The sequence below is a fragment of the Chanodichthys erythropterus genome, chromosome 10 (assembly GCF_024489055.1).
Source record: "Chanodichthys erythropterus isolate Z2021 chromosome 10, ASM2448905v1, whole genome shotgun sequence".
In the NCBI taxonomy this organism is placed as follows: Eukaryota; Metazoa; Chordata; class Actinopteri; order Cypriniformes; family Xenocyprididae; genus Chanodichthys; species Chanodichthys erythropterus.
The window spans coordinates 13,323,389-13,346,771 of NC_090230.1; the positions used below are offsets into that span (position 1 = coordinate 13,323,389).

At 38.3% G+C, this 23,383-nt stretch overlaps 1 protein-coding gene across 1 annotated transcript; it reads left to right on the forward strand.

Annotated features, from left to right (window-relative positions):
• The first annotated feature begins 564 nt into the window (after positions 1–564).
• Positions 565–22,187, forward strand: tm6sf2b (transmembrane 6 superfamily member 2b). The gene is made up of 10 exons (XM_067398653.1): positions 565–650; positions 2,666–2,769; positions 8,641–8,738; positions 8,824–8,927; positions 9,953–10,035; positions 10,115–10,239; positions 10,331–10,432; positions 10,522–10,614; positions 11,793–11,912; positions 21,978–22,187. The coding sequence occupies exons 1-10, from the start codon at positions 565–567 to the stop codon at positions 22,185–22,187; spliced, it is 1,125 nt and encodes a 374-aa protein (XP_067254754.1).
• Positions 22,188–23,383: the final 1,196 nt, after the last annotated feature.

Sequence of the window (23,383 nt, forward strand, 5' to 3'; positions counted from 1 at the left end):
CTTGTAAGAATAATTATTGGTCCCATTACAATTTAGTATGTTGTTATCTTTCAAATAATTTTAGAAATCTCCTTAGTCTAGTTCACAAGTACATTCTTTAGCTTACAGAACGACACAAAGCCTCTTTGGCTGCCACGGCTTTGGCAGAGCTTTCCTTTTTTGGCACACAAGCATTTGACCAATTAGACCAAAAGTAAACACGATTATGTAAATGTATGACAAAATCAAATTATGTATACTTTTCCAAAAGCTCCTTTGTTTGGCTCGATTATTCTCCTACAATTCCCACACAGGGCCATTGTAAATTGGGTTATGCACAATTTTTGGAGAGGGTGTCCTTGGTAAGTAGATGTTTATTTTAGACTATAACTCAAGAGACCTGCATAATATATATTGACTTGCAAAGTCCCCTAGACTTTCAAGTGTAAATTTTAATGTAACAGATATAGAAATTAATGTAATATTGTTAACATATCTGACTCTAACAACTTTTAGATCCTCAGCTGTGGACCCTTGGACTGAACAACTGATTAGTATTCAATAACAGATTTCAAAGCAGACATCATGGCACAGGAGATATGCGTTTTTCTGTTTTCCCTGACGGCTCTTGGTGTCCTTTACACTATGAACAATGTTCCAGCATTTCAAGAGTGAGTATTCTTGTAAATTCTTGAATTCTTTGCAAGGCTAACAGAATCATATAAACTAAATTCTTATCAAAGGAGGCATTTGAAAAGCACATAGTGCTAATAATTTTAAGAATAACCTCTTTGGTATTATTAATGGCATTTTACTAAATGCCATTGACCTATTTTATAGAAATCCACCTGTACATCATATTTAGATCTTGTATATGGAGAACATAGATTATACTACACAAATAATTAGTAGACTGGTGTGACAGAACTTGCTAAAAAAAAACAAGTTTGGCAGACATTTGTGTGCACATCTCTCACCTGGCTGGTCTTAACATCACAAAAAAGAAGCCCATTTAAATTTTAAACTAAAATATGACTGCCTGAAATTGGAATTACAATTCGCAACATTTTCATTTGGAGTTTCTGCTATTCTTATACTGAAAGTCAATGTGCTGAATCATTCTTTTGAGCCGGCTGAACTGTTTTCACAGTTTTATGAAAGGTTTAAACAACAGGCTAATCAAATTATCCCAAAACAACTGTAAAGGTCATGTATTTCACTGTATGCCATTTCTATACACTCATATATTTATTTAGCCTACACTAAACAAAAAGCACAGTATCTGTTAAAGGCTGTTTTGACTCTCATGTCGACTTAAGACTTGTTCTCTGAATAGCTCACACAACAGTAATTATGTCTTAGTAAGGCAGGATGGCTATCACATGCTCTCCCATCTCATTTGGTGCTCTGGTGTTGGAATAATTACACTCCTAGCTGCCAAACTATTCATTTCTGCTCACTTAGGCTACTGAAGACAGGAAAGAGAATAGCCGAACACACAGTGGATAGTAATTGGGGACAAGACGTTGTGCAAAATGAATCAGAAATGAATTTTTTAAAGAATGCAAAGGTGGTGTCCTTCAAGAATAAATAGGTATATTCTTGAATAAATATTTAATTCTTATTAATACTACAATGATAAAAGTAACAATTAATTGTTAAAAATGTCTGTTTTCAAGATCGTTCAAGCTCGCAGCCCCCTCCAGCGATGAAAAGCTTTACCCAGGGCTGCCAATTGCCACACGTCCATTTTCACATAATAATAAACATTGTGGAACAAAAGAGGACGCGGCGCTGACAGACATTTTAGTAGTTCACTGATAAGCTACGCAATATCGCGTTCATTATCGCACATGAATCGCCTTCGATAATGAACGCGATATTGCGTAGCTTGTCATTGATCTACGGTTCTGTCTATTAAATGCCGCTCCATTTGAAAGCAGGTAATGGCGATTTAGCCGTAATCAGGGAACCGGCTTTACTGACGAAATGCCCGTGAAAATCGCATGCGATATATCGCCCAGCCCTAACTGAAATGTATCATATCTCATGTAATCGCTTAATCAGTGTTTCACCCGTGGATAAAACAGATTGTAAACAGTGTCAGATAATGTTACATTTACCTTAGAAAAGCCATTTATTGTCCATAAACTGTATAGTTAGCTAGTGAATGTACTCTAGAAAGGATTATGCACTATTAGGCTAATAGGCTACCATTAACATTAATTAGGCTATCATAACATTATTATTATAAAAACTATACTATAATTGTAGCCTATAGCCCTACAAATCAGTTATTAATTCACTTTCAATAATAATGTACCAGCTGACAGGGTTCCCTGTGTAATTTACAACATTAGATTTTTTTTCCTTGAGAAAAATGAACATGTAATATATCATAGGCTATATCCAACTGAATAGATATTGAATCGACATCAAAATCTAAGCGCAAGCTCGAAAATTTGTGTCAATTTCCCACTCCAAGTTGAAGTAATTCAAGTTGATTTTCACGCTCTTAGCTTCCCCTGTACATATACGAACTGTTTGCCGTGAAATTAGCAAAATAATTGACAGGCAGAAATCTGACCGCAGCCACATTTTATTTGACTATTTAGAGAGATTGTTAGTCTCAGAAAGGTCAATAGATTTTATGTTAACTCATGTTTGTAATGTTGTGTATTTGCAGGCCAGTGGTAATTCTGGAAATCGGGGTGGCTGTTCTTGTGGCAGTGTTTCTCATGGTCTACTTTGCTACTCGCTACAATCCTCCTAAAGATTATTTGTTCTATGGTATGAGCTCTGATACTGATTTGATTGGTTGACTCTTGAAATATGGCAAATATCCTTATTCCATATTTTACTCTGACCCTCAAATAAATAAAATGATCAGATGATCAGAAATCAGAAAAGTCATCTTCCTGTTTCTGTTATAGCAAGGTCACATATCCGGATGAATTACTTGTTTTGTTACTGCACTGAATGTGAAAGCAATTTAAACTCATTGTAGTAAATTTTGCCACAATTAAGTTGTTTCAAAAGGAGACACCTCAGGTAAATATCACATTTAAAGGATTAGTTCACTTTCAAATGAAAATTACCCCAAACTTTACTCACCCTCAAGCCATCATATGACTTTCTTCTTTCTGATGAACACAATCGGAGAAATATTAATAAATATCCTGATGCATCCGAGCTTTGTAATGACAGTGAGCGAGGATCAACGAGTGAGCTGAAGAAAGTGCTTCAATCCAAATCCATTAATCATAAACATATTCCACACAGTTCCAGGGGGTTAATAAAGGCCTTCTGAAGCAAAGTGATGTGTTTGTTTAAAAAAATGATCCTCATTTAACCAGTTATGATGTAAAATAGATATTTTACTTCATAACTTGTTAAATATGGATATTTTTTAGATAGCTTTTGCCTGACCGCCTTCCAAATTCAAGTTACGGAAAAATGGAACTGTCGTCACATCAGTTATATTTTTTTTCCGTAAGTTGAATAGGGAAGGCGTAGGAGGTGGCGTAAGCTTTTTGAACTTCAAGAGTTTTACACTGTCTTTGTACGTTGAAAACGGAATGCGGTCTAGATACACTATATTGCCAAAAGTTTTGGGACGCCTGCCCTTACGTGCATATGAACTTTAACCCTTTCGAGCGTGAGTTTAAAATATTGTAACTGTCCCCCCCAGAGTGAGTTTTTTTTAAGGCGACCGTTATTTTAGAACGTTTGCCTTTAATGTTTCCATAGCGACGCGTCATGCGTGTCACTAGCACTGAACGCAGCCACAATAACACTGTATGACAGATGGATCGCTGTTATTTTGTTTTTCCTTGTTTATTTAAAATATTCACAAACTTGCTTACCATGTCATTAACTATCTGATATTCCGATCCTCAAATATGTGTAAGTGAGTGTGTTTTGTCGTTTAAAAGTCTTTATAACTGATCTTTATCTTGATCTATAACGCGAGATGGGCGCCGCCATCTTAGTTTGCCCCGCAGTTCGCAGACTCCTGTCAGTCGGATTTACAGCAGGTGAATTCATCCGTTTCTCCCGAAATATATGCAAGTAAGTGGCTGGTGAACTGGAAGAATAATAGAGTAAACTTTGTAGTTACTTGGGCCCATAATGTGTGTCTGATATGAATAAATGTCGGCAAATTGTATTTGAATGGATTGTTATTGCTCCTTCCACTAATGTCTGACATCAGTGTGTATTTTATAAACTCTAAATATATTGTTTTAATGGTGCTTATGTGTATATAAATGTCTGAAACCTTAAAAGAAACATTATGTGGCTGAAAACACTGCATAGTTGTGATATATGACAAGAGCTGCGCGCGTCCGTCTCGCAGCCAAAGCCCGAAAGCACAGTTTGAATCTTGCAGTTATGTGACGTTGCTGAACGTTCGAAATCCCATATGTGGGACCGTACGCCCAGGGGCACAAAAATAAAAATCCCACATGTGGGACTGTACCGCTCAGAGGGTTAATGACATCCCATTCTTAATCCTTAGGGTTTAATATGGAGTTAACCCTCCCTTTGCCGCTATAACAGCTTCAACTCTTCTGGGAAGGCTTTCCACAAGGTTTAGGAGTGTGTTTATGGGAACTTTTGACCATTCTTCTAGAAGCGCATTTGTGAGGTCAGGCAGTGATGTTGGCAGGAAGGCCTGGCTCGCAGTCTCGGCTCTAGTTCATCCCAATGTTGTTCTATCGGATTGAGGTCAGGACTCTGTGCAGGCCAGTCAAGTTGCTCCACACCAAACTCACTCATCCATGACTTTATGGACCTTGCTTTGTGCACTGGTGTGCAGTCATGTTGGTACAGGAAGGGGCCATCTCCAAACTGTTCCCACAAATTTGTCCAAAATATATTGGTATGCTGAAGCATTGAGTTCCTTTCACTGGAACTAAGGGGCCAAGTCCAACCCCTGAAAGACAACCCCACACCATAATCCCCCCTCCACCAAACTTTACACTTGGCACAATGCAGTCAGGCAAGTACCGTTCTCCTGACAACCGCCAAACCCAGATTCATCCATCCAGTTGCCATACAGAGAAGCGTGATTCGTCACTCCAGAGAACACGTCTCCACTGTTCTAGAGTTCAGTGCTTCACACCACTGTATCTGAGGCTTGGTGATGTAAGGCTTGGATGCAGCTGCTCGGCCATGGAAACCCATTCCATGAAACTTTCTACACACTGTTCTTGAGCTAATCTGAAGGCCACACGAAGTTTGGAGGTCTGTAGCTATTGACTCTGCAGAAAGTTGGCGACTTCGCTGTGGGCGACTTCGCTGACCCCACTCTGTGATTTTACGTGGTCTACCACTTTGTGGCCAAGGTGCTGTTGTTCCCAATTGCTTCCACTTTGTTATGATACCATTAACAGTTGACCGTGGAATATTTAGTATTGAGGAAATTTCACGAATGGATTATTGCACAGGTGGCAACCTAGCACGGTACCACGCTTTCACTGAGCTCCTGAGAGCGACCCATTCTTTCACAAATGTTTGTAGAAGCAGTCTGCATGCCTAGGTGCTTGATTTTATACACCCGTGGCCATGAAAGTGATTGGAACACCTGAATTCAAGGATTTGGAGGGGTGTCCCAATACTTTTGGCAATAGTGTATTTTACTTCATACCTTGTTAAATATGGATTTTTTTTACACAAACACATCGCTTTGCTTCAGAAGGACTTTATTAACCCCATAAAAAAAAGACATTTTTCCTATTTGTCTAAGAATAAAAATATTATTTAATTGTGTGTATATAAACAATACACAAAAATGCTTGGCAGGTTTCCCCAAAAATGTTTTGGAAGGAATGACAAAAATGTTTGTCAGAAGGAATGACAGAATTCCTTTGGGACACTGTATGTATGTCCACTGTTGTTTGCTGTGGACAAATTAAATAAACAAGTGCGAAAACTGTGTTTTAAAGAGAGTTTTGTTTGTAAAAATCCCCAAATCAATAAACACAAACTCTTTTGTGCATCCCCTCCAGTAGAAAAATGTCAGATTTTGTAATGTAATGCTAAAAAGATAGTTGCGTTATTATGGGTTAGAATGACTGAGAGGTGACAATGTGTTCTGGCACAGCATGTCATTCCACCCTAGCCGTGATGAAAGAGAAGATAGTGGAATTATCACACCTGTAATGCAGGTAACCTAAACCAAGACCCCTATGGATTAAAAGGGCTTGGGGAGAAAAAGGAAAGCAAGAAAGACAGAGAGAGAGGGAGAATGTCAGTATCAGACTGTATCTGCGCTCGGCCGACGGAAATGCAATACTTCTCTTTCAGCAGACATATCTTCGAAGCTGTCAGTCAGATACTCATGAACACTAGAAGAATAGCAGTGGACAATATCTAGTCTGGGAATCCAACCATGAAATTGGATACAAGGAAAGTATTTGTGTTACAATAACACACCTGTCTTTACTTTTACACCCTCAGTTTCCTTCACAATAAGCAGCAAATTCCATATTTCTGAATGCGTTGCTTGGAAAAGAATTTATTAAAGGAATAGTTAACCTACACATGAAAATGTTATGTTAGTCACATATTGTGCTTTTTGTCATTTTGTCTTTCACTTATTTTATGAAAAAGAACAATATGAACATTCCACTAAGGTTCTCTCAAAGTTATGAACAAATGTTCTTCCAGTAAGATTAATAGAATTTTTTTGTTTCAAAGTGGTCTTTAAATAAAAACTTTATTTGTACATCATTCATGGAACATTTTTTTCAGAAAATTTAAATGTTACTGCTTGCTTCAGAATGTTAAAAAGTAACTTTTCTATACTGTTTGTAAAATTATAAAATGGAATGTTCCCTTAACATTCATACAACCAAGAGAAAAAAATGTTTTTAAAACATTAAAGAAAAAAAAAACGGTACATGAACATTCAGGGAACATTCAGAAATAATGCTTTCATAATTTAGGCTAATGGGAATGTTAGCAATGTTAGCCCCATTTACAACAAGAATGATAATTGTAAAGATAATTGTAACAATAACTATACTAGCGTCCACACCAGCGGACGATATCAGTTTGTTGCAGTTTTGTCATCTGCCTCTTTAAATGCTCGAGCTCTAAAAAGCAGGATGGATTCTGATTGGCTGTCATTGTATTTATTGTTCATCGGCTGGAAAAAAATACATTCTGAAAGTGATTCCAACAACATCGTTTCTCAGTGCCGTTATCGTTATAATTGTGATGTGGACTGTTCTTTAGAATATATTTTTGTTAGCTGGGATATGGATTTAAAATGACATGAGAGTGATGACTGAATTTTCATGTCTAGATGAACTATTCCTTTAAATCCAATGTCTTAGCTTTCAGTGGTGACATTTACAGTCATTATTTTTGCCTCCATGTCCCCTGCCACTCATTATTTGTCACCCAGATGCTGAGGAAATGCCATATGGGGTATTCGCAAAGTGCCCTTTTGGCACAGCTGCACTTTAAACCTGAAAAAACCCAACAAATGGCTCCAAATATAAATTTCTTGTTCACACCTCCACAAGCAGATATCATTATCCTCTTCCACCTTGCCAGAAATCAATAGTCGGTAAGAGTGAAATCTTTTTAATAAAGAAAGCAAGAATAAAGGTAGGCTAGTTAACTCTTGATAGGGCAGTTGAGCACTGCAACATCTTATTAGTGAGGTTTTGTCACGGCACATCACAGAAGGCTTAGACGGAAACATTTCAATTCAGTGTTACGAAAGTGATAATGAAGCAGAGCTGATAATCCAACATTTTCCTGTAAAGCCTGCAAATAATATGGGACAAAGTGATTAAAAATTCATCTTTAATTATAACCAAGAGCAGTTGTGACTTTGTGAGGAAGAAAATTTTCTTTTCTTATATTTTAAGTTTTATTTCAGACCAGTTTTGCATTTTAACAATGTTAATTGTATGTGCCATTTAAGAATATGTTAGGGATAATATACAGTCAGCCAATCACAAGACTGACTACATTGTTTCACTTATTACACTACTCGACAAATGTAAATATCATGTATATTAATTTTATTTAAAATGATTTTATAATCCAACCTGTATCTTAAAGCTTCCACTAAAAATAGTCCATTATGTGGCCTACAAAACAATTTTCTGTGATTGCGTGGGCACTTCTGATTAACAAATAACTGGAAGAATAACAAAATGTTATAAATGGTAAAATAATTTGCACTACAACCAGTGTGTTTGATTACAATAATAAATTAAAATAAACCGATAAATAATAGTATCAAGCATCATAACGGACAGTTTTTCTACAGCTATCAGCTAAAATAACTAGAAGCAGGTGACCGTATACCACTGAATGTCAGTAGTATTCAAGAGAGCTGTAGACCCATGTTAAAGGGTTAGTTCCTTTAAAAGTATACCATTATATACTAAAAAGTGGGCTAATTTAGTCCCAGGCAGTGTTGATATAGTACATTTTATTATTATATTTATTTCATGAAGTATACTTAAAAATATTCTCTAACATTATTAAGTATACTTCATAAAATGAACTTCTTTTTCATAAGGGCAGCTCTACACGTACATACACTAAAACACTGTCAGCAACCAAAAACCGTTACATTTCAATACTTAACAAAAGAACAAGTATTTGTGTATACATAAGACTTTTTTTGTTCAGTTTTTGCAGAGTTTTCCTTCACATGTGTCATTGACCTCACGAGCGCTCTAGAATATGATGGCTTCGCCTCAGGATTCATGGAGTTCTACCAGAAAACGGTCAGTACTGTGAGGAGAATGCAGAGCTGATGTTATTGGTTACCTGGTCTTAACCTGTCTGATGATGGTTTCACTGATTCTCCAGGGAGAGCCGTATCTTGGCACACCCTATGCTATCATGATGTGCTATTGGGACGGTGTAGTGCACTTCATCATCTACCTAATACTGGTACACCGCATGTCAAACAGGTTTGAAATTTAGTTCTACTCTGTACTCTGTTTAATACTCTATGTATAAATTCAGCCCATTCAGACCCGAATTATCCTGCAGAACACAAACATATTTTTTAATTGTTTTATGCTTTTTTTAAAAAGCAGCCATAAATTATATAAATTAATATGATTTCTTTTAAATATAATATCTATTTGATTGGAGAGTAAAATAAACTAATATTAAGTCTCCTATTTAATTTTTTTAAAGGTTGCTTTATGTGGTAACAACTAAATTAAGAGGTTTTATTCAAGTAAAAAAAAAAAAAAAGATATTTAATAAGACTGAATCAACATGACTACATTAGATTAGACCACAAAAAATAAAAATAAAATAAAAAATTATGTTTTTAAAGGTGATACAGAGGATCTTTTCTGTTAGACTGTTAGTGAGTTTTTGAAATGAGCGCATGCGTAAGAACAACCCCCCTCCTTCACAGCTCTTTTCGAGGGAACGCCTCACAAAACTCGTGCACAGGTATTGGAACACGAGTGTTTATCACCGGCATTCGCTGTTGTGTTAGTGGATTCATTATGTCGGACTCACTGCAGGTAACTCTGCAGTTGTTACTCCTGTCTCCTGACAAAAACATCGCATGCGGCGCCTGTGGAGTGTGGAAAGTTACTGGAGCGCGCAGCCGCCATCATCTCTCACAAGGAACATCATGGCAGTGATTGACAAGCCAGAGGGCCAATCGTTTATGCGATGATCGCGTAAACGATTGGCTGATGTTTTTAAGGCCCTACCTCGTGCACAGATGATGTATATTAATATTATTCCTTTCAGTGCACCTAATAAATAGTCTTTTATCAGTTAGTAAAGACAGTTTCAAGTAATATTGCAAAAATGTATAAAACAAAACATCCTCTTTAGCACCTTTAAGGACTGGATCAACTAGAAAAAAGGCGGTGACACTATCTGGTAAGAACATGACATGAAAGTTCATGCAGTGATGTTTAAAAGGTGGTTGATATACCTAAATTAGTGTGTCCTATCGTCCCAGGAAACAATATCGCACATTGGCGCTTTTTTGGGCTGGATCCCTGTGTGCCAACATGATTGTGTTTGTACCTGGAATTGTAGTTGGTGAGTCAAAGTAAATAGAATATTAAATATTACTGCTGAACATTGTGTAAGATGCTTCTCAAATACATTTTATATGCAGGTAAATATGGCTCAGAGATCCGTCCTGCCTTCTGGCTCAACATGCCCTTTTTGTTGGTGCCCATATGGGGAGCAGTGTCCCTGTTCTCCAGGCCAAGGGATATGCCTCTTGTGGGTGCATCCAAGGTGAAGAACCAGACACCGCTGACCTTGGTCAATAGTTAGTATTTTCCTCACAGATCAGTAACATTTGAACAATGGTGCTTGTATCCATCAGGCTGAACGTGAGCAGAAAAAAGCCTTAATATGGCGCCCCCTGGACCTACTCTTTGTGGTTTATCTAGTGGCTGCCATGGGATTCACTATCTTTAGAGGACTGGTAAGTTGGTGGTCACCATACGCTTGATTATGATCTCTAATTCAGTCGAAATCTGTCGGGACAAAAAACTCCTATCTCTATCCATTTAGGCAGTTCTTGATTGCCCGTTGGAAATCTTCAACAGATATGTGACAGAATATGAACCTTATCTGAAGGATCCCGTGGGCTTCCCCAAAGTTATGGTGAGCACATATTCACATATGCTGGAAGAAATCACATTCAGGCAGATCTGCTTATGGCAACCCTCAAGCATACTTTGCTTCTTAATACGCTAAGCTTTATAGTATTAAGCTCCTCTAAATGACTGTACAGTACCTTCTAGACAGGTATTACTCATCATTAGCACTCAATAAGGTGGCTGGCTTATTGTCACCTTGGTCCAAAAATATCCCTCCTGTCTCAACCGACCACAAAGGTATCGAGGGTATGTTTTTGTTTAGATTGGGGTTTTAGCTTGGTCAATAGGTTATCAAAAGTCCTTGTTCTAGCTGGAGCCCAGGCACAATGGTGGCCCATCGATCAGGCAGGAGATGTGCTGTGAGAACTTGATAAGCTAATCCCACCCATGAGTCCTGGCTGAGCCCCTCCATCAACTCAAACAAGGAGTCGTGTCGGAGAGAGAGTGACATGCGTGTTAATGTGTTTGATAAGGAACGAAGGCATACCGAACACGCATGTTTGTACAGGGGACAGAGACCTGCTTCGATCGCATAATACCTATGCACTCAGGGATGCTAGAGTGTTGGTGAGTATATATATATATATATATATATATATATATATCTATATATATATATCTCTATATATCTATATATATATATATATATATATATATATATATTTATATATATATATATATATATATACACACACATAAATAATGTGTATGTTTGTTTGTTTGTTTATTTCAATAAGCATGTTTGAGAAGAGAAAACTTTTTTTGGCCCCAGTCCTTCATTATCAATAAATGATATTTAAAATCAAGCAATAAAAAAATTCTCTACAGGTGTATCTAGATTCCATGACTGGCAAACATGACTTTCACAGCTTGTTGTAACTCCAACAAAAGTCACCACATCCTATGCAACACAAACAGGCTCTGTTTAGGGTCTAATAGTGGGTAATGCTTTGATGTTTGTGTTTTTAAGCCTCAATAAGTATGAATGATGGTGTGAACTCAATGCAGTTGGGCTGATCTGTATTCAGCACGAGTGCATTGCTGCGGCAGCACTGGTGCCCTTGGGGATTGAGTTGGACCGCATTAATTTGCCATCACAGCAGTGGCGTGTAGAGGCAAGGCATGTAGTGTTGACACTCAGCCTGAAATAATACTTGTTGCATGATGTCTTTTCTGCTCCAGATGTTGCTGCTCCTATTCCATGCGCTTCCAATGCTAGGTTCATTTGCATATGGGCTGTGCACACCTGGCTGCACTTGGATGCTTGATTGGACGGTATATTTTGCCGGTGCCATTTTACAGGTAAGACTTGGAAATCGTCTGCAATGTTTGGCCAAATCTGTAAGACAAAATCAAGAAAACATGAAATGAATGAAATTATACATCTACATTTGAGGTATACCTCCTCCATAGTTTCTGGCTGAGAATTTTATCTACTGTATGCTGATGTTACAGAAAGGCACCATCAAACAGTACCACGATCAAAGCCTTGGTCTGAACAAGTTCATCCAGCATCCCTTTAACTCCCAGTATGAGGCTGGAGCAGTCAGCATTCCTAATCAAAGACCTCCAGTAGAACAGGGCTTCACTGTAGTTTCTCTAGGAGTTTCACTGTAGATCTCCAGCTCTACATACTAATGAACGCCTCATCAAAGCTGAGAGGATGTCATTACAGTCTATTCATCTACTTACCCATAGGCAGAAGCCTCTAAAAATACATGTCAAGGTCCTGAATGAGTCCCCATCACTAAACTTTACAAAAGTGCAATATAAAACTAGATTCTAGCATTTTATGAGTGGTGTCAGGCTGTCCAGAACTTGCAGCCTCAATGTTAGTGTGGAGGGGGTTCGAGGGCAAAAAGGTATTTTTACTTTAAATACAATGGGAAACTAACAAGATATCAGTCTCACTCCGACTATGCCACGTTGGGAATTTCACCCAAAGAATTAGAATAGATCACCTACAGAGGCATACAAAGATTCATATCACCAGTTAGTCAGAGACATGGGTAACAATCCAAAAATTCTCTTTATTGACAAATCTCTGTTCATTTTATGGGGTTTTTTAACATTAATATGAGTTACCCTAGCCTGCATATGGTCCCCCAGTGGCTAGAAAAGGCGATGGGTGTAAACCAAGCCCTGGGTAAACAGAGACAGAGCGACACGCGTCATAATCTGAAAACCGCGCCCATCGGAGGGGAAACAATCCAACCGTCTCCATCGACTTTGTATTGCGTGAGGCTGCCTCCTTGTCTTTTACTGACTTATTACAAAAAAACAGAACAATGCCTAAAAGTTGCTATGTGACAAGGTATACAGCTAACAAGCTAAAAAACCCAGAAATAAGTTTTTATAAGCTGTCAACCCCAAAAAACTAATGTTTAAGGACACAAAAGAGGATACAGGCAGTGAGACAGAGTGCAACGGGTCATATTACTATAAGAAATACACTGGAGTGGAACGTATTCGGCGACAGGTGAAATAATTCTTTGACATGGTTAAAAATAATGAATGGTTTGTTTTTGTTTGTTTGTTTAGCATATGTTGTCGCTGAATAAGGGTTCGGTGACAACATATGCTTAACAAACTAAGGGTTTTTAGAACAAGTTGAGGGCCAGGGACTAGAGCTTCCCAGATAGCAACTTTGTGTCGGCCCAAATCCGGCCCACATCTGGCACATGCGGAATGATGATCTGGCCCACATGTGGCAGGAATGATGGCACTTGGGCGGACCGCTCCTGTTTGCCAGATCTGGACCACAAGCAGGCCATAGAAATGCCAAATGTCAGCCAAGAGCAAAGAACTGGACCTTATCTGATCCACAAAATATTTATATATTATTTATAGAGTCATTTCAACATTAACAAGCCTGTTTTCAAGCAGAATCACTGAAAGAAAGAAGGAAACAGAAAAAAAGAGATGAGCAGAAACACAAGAACTACAACTGACTTCAGTCACAGCCTTAGAGGAAATCAACTGAAGATAAAAGACATGAAATCTCTGAAGATCTGATTAAACAACTCCACAAACAGCATTACCAACTTCACTTATTACTAACCAGACTGACTTTATTTCTGTCACACGTCTACAGAAGCTCTTATTGAGAATTAACAGAAGTTTAACTCTCATGTTTGTTTCATTTCAGGTTACCATGATGGTGATTGATGTTTCCATTAGTTGGCCTCTTAACTTTTAACATATATATTTGTCTTCCCTGGCTGCTGTGGTAGTGTTTCTGTCAAACACATTAGGAGTAGCAAAGAAAACTGATGCATGATCATGTGATCATTGTTAACTCTTGATGATTTTGTAATCATCATATAGCCTGTGAACAACACTGTGTCCAACAATTAGCTATGAAATAGCTTCACTGAAGTCATAACAATTGTATATAATGCCTCGTTTCCACTGAGCGGTACGGTTCGGAGTGGTACACCTTGATCAGGCTTGCGTTTCCACCGCAAACAGTACCCTTGGCGTATAGGCATGGTGTAGCCGGAAAATAGTGATCGACGTCATTCTCGCGCGAAGAAGAAAACGATATAGTAAACAACAATGGAGGACATACTACAGCAGATCTTGTTCTTGCTTCTCGGCTTGAGGCTGTCTGTCACAAAAAGAAGACGAGTTTTGCATTCGGCGTTTCAGAATACCAAGATTGCAAAGTTCAGACGTCCATGCCGCAGCGTTATACCAGCAAGCGGAGGAGAAAACCCGCGTAATTTAAAAACTATTTTACTGTGTCATGAAATGTAGTTTTAAAAGTTTTTCAGGCGAGAATGTAGTTGTTTAAATCTCAAATCTGTGGTTAATTTATAAAGATAGCGCCTATTTGAAAATTTGATCTGACGTTGTCGGAGTTGTGAGATCCAGGCGATCACCGGGCGCTCGGTGCTCATGTACCCAGCCGAGAGCAGCTGTACCTCGGCTAATCCTTCTGACATTCGCCGCTGGCTCTGATGTCTCTGTAATGGTTAAAAACAAGATATCATTCATCTTGTGTATAATGGGCAATCTTTGGTCTCATGAATTTATAATTTGTTCCCGGGCAAATCGTTTTGGCCGAGGGGAAAATGAAGTTTTATAACTTTATATTTATTTAACTTTACCGTTAGTGCGCTGTACGTTTGACTGAATTGTTTGCTCTGTTTGTTTGTCTTTATTTCTTATTGTAGCCTATAGCTTCTCATATTTTATTTATAATGGTTATTATTGATAATTAAAACTGACGTTTAACAAAAAGAGAAGGTTGTTTTGTCTTATTTCATGTAATTTTATTATAGGCTACATACAGTGAAGATAATCAGAGTACATATGCACATATTGCCTGAATCACACATTAATAGGTTTCATATTTTTTAAATAAAAACGAAAAGAGGCAGGGTTGTGTTTTATATTATGTTTTGTTATATAGCCTACATGAAGTGAAGATAATTAATGCACGCATTGTCTGAACCACATGTGTGTGTGTGGCGCCTCTTGTGTTGTCATTCCCCTTGTAGCACGCGCAAGTGACGATTCTCTGTCAACCAATCAACGTTCTGCAGAGTGTAGCTCCACCCTTTTGGTACGGTACTGTTGTGCTTGGTACCCCAACGAAAGGGTCCCAAAAAAGTGGTACGGTACGGTTCGGAATTAGGGTACCATTCACAACTTTTGATAATGGAAACGGAAAAAAATGCGTACCGTACCGAACCGAACCGTACCGTACCGCTCAGTGGAAACGAGGCATAAATGTTACTGCAAAATGAAATCCAGATGTTTTGCAGAAATCACTTAAAAGATGAAAATAAATAAAAACACAAGAAGGAAAACTATGTTGACAAACACAGATATCAGTAATCAGCATATGAATCTCAATGATGGTGACAATAAACAAAATATTTAGACAATCAGATCAGCTGCATAATGCTCTGATGCATTCTGGGAGTTTTGTACTATAGTACCCAGCATGCATTGCGGCTACATGATGCTTTTGATTGTCACCATAGTTGAGATTCATGTGCTGATTCTTGATGTCTTAGTGTGTCATCTCAAAGTGCCTTTAAAAAAAAAAAAAATTCTGCAATACAGCTCCAGCTCATGTCACAGAAACACAGGGTTTGTAATGTTAGTGTATTATTGGCACAAAATATTTTTTTTCATCTAAACAACATCATTGATTAGTTAAATCACCAACAGCTAACAGCCAACACCTGATCTCATTTCAATTTTATTGCTGCTGCTAATGTGTTTGATAAACACACTATCACAGCAGTCAGAAAAGACAGTTATATATGTATAAAGTTAAGAGGCCAACTAATGGAAATATCAATCACCATCATGGTAACCAAAAAATGTAACAAACGAGTGAAACCAATGGAGCTACGATCAACTTAAGCTTACGATGCTTTTGGGAAACGCTACCCTGGTTAGTAATAAGTGAAGTTGGTAATGCTGTTTGTGGAGTTGTTTAATCAGATCTTCAGAGATTTCATGTCTTTTATCTTCAGTTGATTTCCTCTAAGGCTGTGACCGAAGTCAGTTGTAGTTCTTGTGTTTCTGCTCATCTCTTTTTTTCTGTTTCCTTCTTTCCTTCAGTGATTCTGCTTGAAAACAGGCTTGTTAATGTTGAAATGACTCTATAAATAATACATAAGATTTTGTGGATCAGATAAGGTCCAGTTCTTTGCTCTTGGCTGACATTTGGCATTTTTGTGGCCTGCTTGTGGTCCAGATCTGGCAAACAGGAGCGGTCCGCCCAAGTGCCATCATTCCTGCCACATGTGGGCCAGATCATCATTCCGCATGTGCCAGATGTGGGCCGGATTTGGGCCGACACAGTGTTGCTATCTGGGTTACCAGTAAAAAAAAGCGGATAATCAGACCACACCACCTGTAGGTGAATCACTGCACTTCACTGTGTACACACACTCACAAACAAATATTAAAGGTCCCTTGTTTTTTTGAAGCTTTGATTGTGTTTATAGTGTGCAATATAACGTGTGTTCATGTTTCGTGTGTAAAAAAACACAGTATTTTTCACATAATTTACTTATCTGTATACCGCTGTTTCCACTGTCATAAAAACGGGCTGCTGACTTCCTTGTTCTATGAAGTCCCTCTTTAAGAAATACGTAACGAGAATGCCAGTGGTTCCTGTGTTGTGATTCGACAGCTCTGAGCGCACCGTGGCCGGAAAAGTCACGCCTCTTTCCATAACGTGGAGATGCATGCGCTCAGTGTTATTGTAAACATGTCTTTAATTTTACCCTATCAATCTGAGCCGGAATCAGACCCGGTGATTGGACTGCGGGATGAAAATAACAGCGTTTCGACGACATGGCGACAAACACACTCTACAAACGCAACTCTTGTGTATTCCTGTGGGCGGAGGTTAGTCAAAAAACTGTTTTAGTGACGTCATTAATGAAGGAAGTAGAGGGATGTAGTCCAAACTGGCCGTTCGATGTAGGCAACTTCTGTTAAATAAAATATCTCGCTTGGCATTGAACTTTGAGCTTTAAAATTTTACAGATTTTATTTATACTCTAACAACAACATTACACACTAACTAAAGTTTGAAACATGGGATCACAAAGAACGGGACCTTTAAGACAATTCACACAGATACCACCACCTAAAAATCAGTCCTTTGCCCCTGGTGCTCAGGCCCTGCCGAGACAAAGATGATATATGCATCAAATAAACAGTCACTTTGGAAACTGGGTTGTTCAACTCAATCAGCCAGTCAAAAAACAATAAACAAATATATTCAATTTTGCCACCACTGAATCAACAAATAAATAATTACTTGAAACAAAACCACAATTCCAACAAAATACAAATAAGTATATACACTCTAAAAAATGCTGGGTTAAAAACAACCCAAGTTGGGTTTGAAAATGGACAAACCCAGCAATTGGGTTGTTTTAATCTAGCGGTAGGGTTAAATGTTTGCCCAACCTGCTAGGTAGTTTTATTTAAACCAACTATTGTTTAATAATTACTGTATTGCTTAATTAAAATGAACCCAAAGTATGTTGGAAATGAACATTTATTAATGTTCAATGAATAATTATTAAACAATAAACATTTATTAAATTGCTTTATTAAATATTAAAGCTTATTAATAAACATTCACCTTTTGTCTATTATTGTTGCCTCTAATTGCATCTGGTTTTTAATTTCCCAACTATTTTGGGTTTATTTTAAGCTAGCCATATAGCAATTTTTAAACAATAGTTGGTTTAAATAAAACTACCCAGCAGGTTGGGCAAACATTTAACCCAACCGCTGGGTTTGTCCATTTTCAACCCACCTTGGGTTGTTTTTAACCCAGCATTTTTTAGAGTGTATATAAAAAAAGAATCAAAAGGCAACAGAATACAGACTATATAAACAAATCATATAAATCACAAAACAAATCTAAATCAACTGGAGAGAGGGCAAATATAAAATATAATATAATAAGAAAAATTGCAAATATAATCAAAATTGAAAACAAAAACAAATCAAACTCCAGAAACAATGTGGAAATCTAATGCAACTGAAGAAAGAAGCAGGAACAAACTAAAGAAAAATCACTAAAATATAATTAGAATTGAAAACAAAACAATTCAAACTTCAGAAACAAAAATAAAAAATATTGATACAACTGAAAAGAGCAGACAAAACGATATAAAGCAGCCAAGGAAGAAAAATTACCCATATAAAATGAAATTGGAAACAGGACAGCACTGCAGTCATAAACGAACGCAGAACACCCCGACTGGAATGCAGTTACAGGCCATCACCACACCTATAAACAAAGCGAGACTGTTACTCTGTTAGATCTATTCTCTCCCATTCTAATGTATGCATGCATAAATACCTACCAATTGTCGAGGGAATTAATGTCTTATGAAGAGGCAACAAAACAGTAGCTTATACCACGTGATTGATGACGTTTGAAGCTTCGAACGTCATGCAGTATCGTGAAGTCGGGACAGCTGGTTTGAAAAAAATTGGCGCTTCACCTGATGCATAAAAGGAAAATGTATTTAATCATGTTTTATTGCTGGGGTCTCAGAGACCCCAAACAGAATATAAGGGTTAAATATCTCATCCAAAATGATCAATTATGATCACATCGTTGTATATTTTATATTATTGATCAATATGTGAATCCGTTGACCAGGCTACACATGACACAAATTGTGGTCTCATTGTCACAAATTCAGGTCAGATTAGATAGAACTGTATTGATCCAAGACAAGAGTCTCAAGACAAGACAGGTCTGACCAAGTCACTAATGCGCACTGTGTTAAAAGGTTTGAGTAATTAACTATTTTTCGGCACAATTTGATGAACGCCTCAAACGCTACTTCGTACCATCTCGAGCACTCGCATCCAGTTCTGGGAAGTGCGTTAGCGACGCAGCAGTTCACTAAGTGACGCATCCCAGGTAATGCACAGGGACGCTGCCGATAAGCTAAAACAGCACCATGACGTAAGAAAATCACCCCTCCTGCCACACTAGGATATGCTGGATTTGTGTTGCTATGCAGTTCCTAAGGGTATACTGTATACTCACTCACCGGCCACTTTAGAAGGCAGACATTGTCTGGGTACATGATGTCCAGAAATCAGTTTCAATAGAACATTGAGTTTAATTGATCGACATAGAGCCCATGTTTAATGTCATAGTTTCATCCTTACATCTACTATAATATAATATATTGTTAGTACCGAGATTCTTCATGTTAGTCAATAAATACATAGATCCACCATTAGTCTGGCGGTAGAACTTTTGTTAACTGTGTTAGGGGTTGTGGATTCTAATCTGCCCTTGTATAGTTTATTTTTTTTCACATTAAAATCAAAGATGTTCATCAGTGATTGTATATCAACGGCAGGGATACGTTTGTGTGCATTTTGTTTTGTTATTGCCATGCAACGATTAGAGAGTCTCCGCTTAGATTGAAGCACTCAGCACAATTTCAAAAACAACCCATTCCAGCACTAGAACGCCTCTTATTTAACACAAACGAACAAAATTATTAATCTGCTAGTCAAGAGACGTTATATTTGTATTAGATACATCTGTACATCAAAAAGTGGTGGGGACACTATCGACCTTTGCTCGACACGTCCCACCCACAGATTACGCCTATGACATTGCTAATACCAGGTTGGACCACTTTTGCCTTCAGAACTGTCATAATTCTTCATGGCACAGATTCAACAAGGTGCTGGAAACATTCCTCAGAGATTTTGGTCCATATTGGCATGATGGAATCACATAGTTGCAGCAAACTTTGTCAGCTGCACATCCATGATGCGAATCTCCTGTTCCACCACATGCTAAAGGTGCTCTATTGGATTGAGATCTGGTGACTTTGAGTATAGTGAACTTATTATTATGTTCAAGATGATTTGAGCTTTGTGACATGGCATGTTATCCTGCTGGAAGTAGCCATCAGAAGATGATACACTGTGATCATAAAGGGATGGACAGGGTCGGCAACAATACTCCGGTCGACTGTGGCTTTAAACGGTGCTTAGTTGGTTCTTAGGGGCGCAAAGTGTGCCAAGAAAATATCACGCCATTATACCATAACACACCATTACACCACCACCAACGGCCTGAACCCTTGATACAGGGCAGGACGGATCCATGCTTTCATGTTTACACCAAATTCAGACCCTACCATCTAAATATTGCAGCAGAAATCGAGATTCATCAGTCAGGCAATATTTTTCCAATCTTCTATTGTACAATTTTAGTGAGCCTGTGTGAATTGTAGGCTCAGTTTCCTGTTAGCTGACAGGAGTGGCACCGGTGTGGTCTTCTGCTGTAGACCACTACTTCAAGGTTCGGCGTGTTGCGTGTTTAAAGATGCTCTTCTGCATTGTGCTGCATTCAGCTCTTCCAGTTATTTGACTTGCTGTTGCCTTTCTATCAGCTCGAACCAGTCTGGCCATCATTCTTCTCTTTTCCCCTTTGGCATCAGCAAGGCATTTTCGCCCCCAGAACTGGATATTTTCTCTTTTTCTGGTGGTGAACCGGCGACGGGGTCATGGGCGGCCAAGGCTCATTGATGCACTTGGGGAGCGAAGGCTGTATGGTCCGATCCAACAGATGAGCTACTGTAGCTCAAATTGCTCAAGAAGTTAATGCTGTTTCTGATAGAAAGGTGTCAGAATATACAGTGCATCACAGTTTGTTGCGTACAGGGCTGCATAGTCGCAGATCAGTCAGGGTGCCCACGCTAACCCCTTTCCACCGCCGAAAACGCCAACCGTGGGCATGTGAGCATCCGAACTGGGCCACAAAGCAATGGAAGAAGGTGGCCTGGTCTGATGAATCACATTTACTTTTACATCATGTGGATGGCCGGGTGCGTCGCTTACCTGGGGAACACATGGCACCAGGATGCACTATGGGAAGAAGGCAAGCCGGCGGAGGCAGTGTGATGCTTTGGGCAATGTTCTGCTGAGAAACCTTGGGTCCTGCCATCCATGTGGATGTTACTTTGACACGTACCACATACTTAAGCATTGTTGCAGACCATGTACACCCCTTCATAGGAACAGTATTCTCTGGTGTCTGTGGCCTCTTTCAGCAGGATAATGCGCACTGACACAAAGCAAAAATTGTTCAGGAATGGTTTGAGGAGCACAACAACAAGTTTGAGGTGTTGACTTGCCCTCCAAATTCCCCAGATCTCAATCCAATTGAGCATCTGTGGGATGTGCTGAACAAACAAGTCCGGTCCATGGAGGCTCCACCTCGCAACTTACAGGACATAAAGAATCTGCTGCTAACATCTTGGTCTTGGTCAGGGCTGTTTTGGCAGCAAAAGGGGGACCAACACAATATTAGGAAGGTGGTCATAATGTTATGCCTGATCAGTGTATATATATACATACAGTGCATTTCATTCTGTATATTTTAGCGAGTCAGCAATTGGTGTTTTTGAAGAGTGCACAAATGTGTAAAGGAACCCTAGAGTGTGATGTAAGATAGGACCCAAAATGAATCGAATATCAAAGTAAAACAATAGGCAAAATACAAAAAAAAATAAAAAATACAAAAAAAGTAAAGTAGTGGAAGTGTGACCATTCTACTATGATTTTGGGAAACAGTTGTGTATAGATAGTTAATTTCTCCAAAGATGCATAATACTAGGGTAGTTAAGCAACAAGTTACATCTCTGTACAGGAAATGCACTACTGAGTGTTTGTGTACTGGCCCAAGTTAAGTTTCTATAATATACAAGCTCTGGTCCATCCTTCAAATTTAATGATTTTTTTTTTTTCACCTATTCTACCATCTATACCAGGTGAGAATTGTCTTATCCCTAACCCACAAAAAACATATTGTGCTTCTGTCCACCGCAGTGCCAGTGGTGTCATATCGGAGCATCCCTGCACCCACGCACTGCAGAAATGTACAGGATTCCCACCTCGGTCCTGGTGCCCATCCTCCTTCTCAACCTGCTGTATGCAGTCGGTCCTGTCCTGCTCGCCCTGCGTTGCAAACGAGAGCCGGACTACTTCCTTTCCATCGCACCTGTGGGCCAAACTAACAATGAGAAGAAATTAAGTTAAGCCGACTAAGAAAACATCAACTTTAAAGGGATAGTTCACACAAAGTTTGAAATTCTATCATCATTTACTCACACTAGGTGAACTATTCCTTTAGAAAACATGTCAAAACAGATTTACTGTATTTAATGGGCACAACTGTGCTTGACTGTTACAGTAGGTTCCTGTTAATTTGGTAATTAAGACAAGACCTTTATCATTGCAGTTTATTTGCCTTCTGTTCATTACTATAAAGATCTGATGTGTTTCCTTATTCCAGTGCATTTTCCTAGTTCTGTCTGTTCCACACAAATATCACATCCTAAATTATACAAATGTCAGAACTTCTTTCTTGAATAATTGGCTGGTCTCATAGGTAATAAATAATTACTCTACAAATCATCATCCATCTGTATATGTTGTATATACATGATTAAGTCAGCAGGGTTCAGTTCTACAGCTACTAACCTTAAAAGCAACTCTTGCTCAGCAGCTTTTTCATGCTGATAAGGAGCAATGCACAAAATTTCTGCTTGCACACACAAACAGCACTGTGTGCAGGAACCAATCAGTTCCAGTGGAATTAGAATAGATTGTCAAGCTATACAAGAAAGACTAACTTAGCCAATCATTTCAGTGTTCACACAGTGGAGTCCATAATGTATATCATATATAGGGCAGACTAATTTAACACATACAGCAATAGCAGGTCATTTTTTTGTAACACTGCCACACTAAAACACTTATAAAAATCATTCAATAAACTGCAAAAATGTCAAATGCATAACATACAAAAATATCAAAAGGTTATTTTGGCCAAGAAATATTATAATTATTAAATATAAAACTCCCAAAACATGTGAAAACTCACCCTAACACTTTTTTTTTTTTTTAAATTCTCATTACTTCAAATATAATTATCCATAATAATACCGTTTTAATAAAGGAGAAGTCGCTATGAATGGCATCAATAAAATGTTACACATAATACTGTAATTAATTGCTCAAATAAATTTAATAGACAGTGCATTAGTTCCTAAGAAGGTCAATACAGGCTGTGATCAGTTCTGCAACATGGACACTGTAGACCAGTGGTTCTCAACCCGCGGCCTGTCATAAATATCACGCGGCCCACGATAAGCCGACCTTATAAAATAAATAAATTCCAGTTTTACAATTTACTATTATTATTTTTTAAATTAAATTAAAATAGATTAAAT

Bases quoted from the DNA above. Each gene is read 5' to 3' on its own strand.
- tm6sf2b (XM_067398653.1), top strand. From the start codon at position 565: ATGGCACAGGAGATATGCGTTTTTCTGTTTTCCCTGACGGCTCTTGGT. The intron at 8,739-8,823 runs GTCAGTACTGTG...CTGATTCTCCAG, and splicing joins TGGAGTTCTACCAGAAAACG to GGAGAGCCGTATCTTGGCAC. The intron at 10,036-10,114 runs GTGAGTCAAAGT...TTTTATATGCAG, and splicing joins TGTACCTGGAATTGTAGTTG to GTAAATATGGCTCAGAGATC.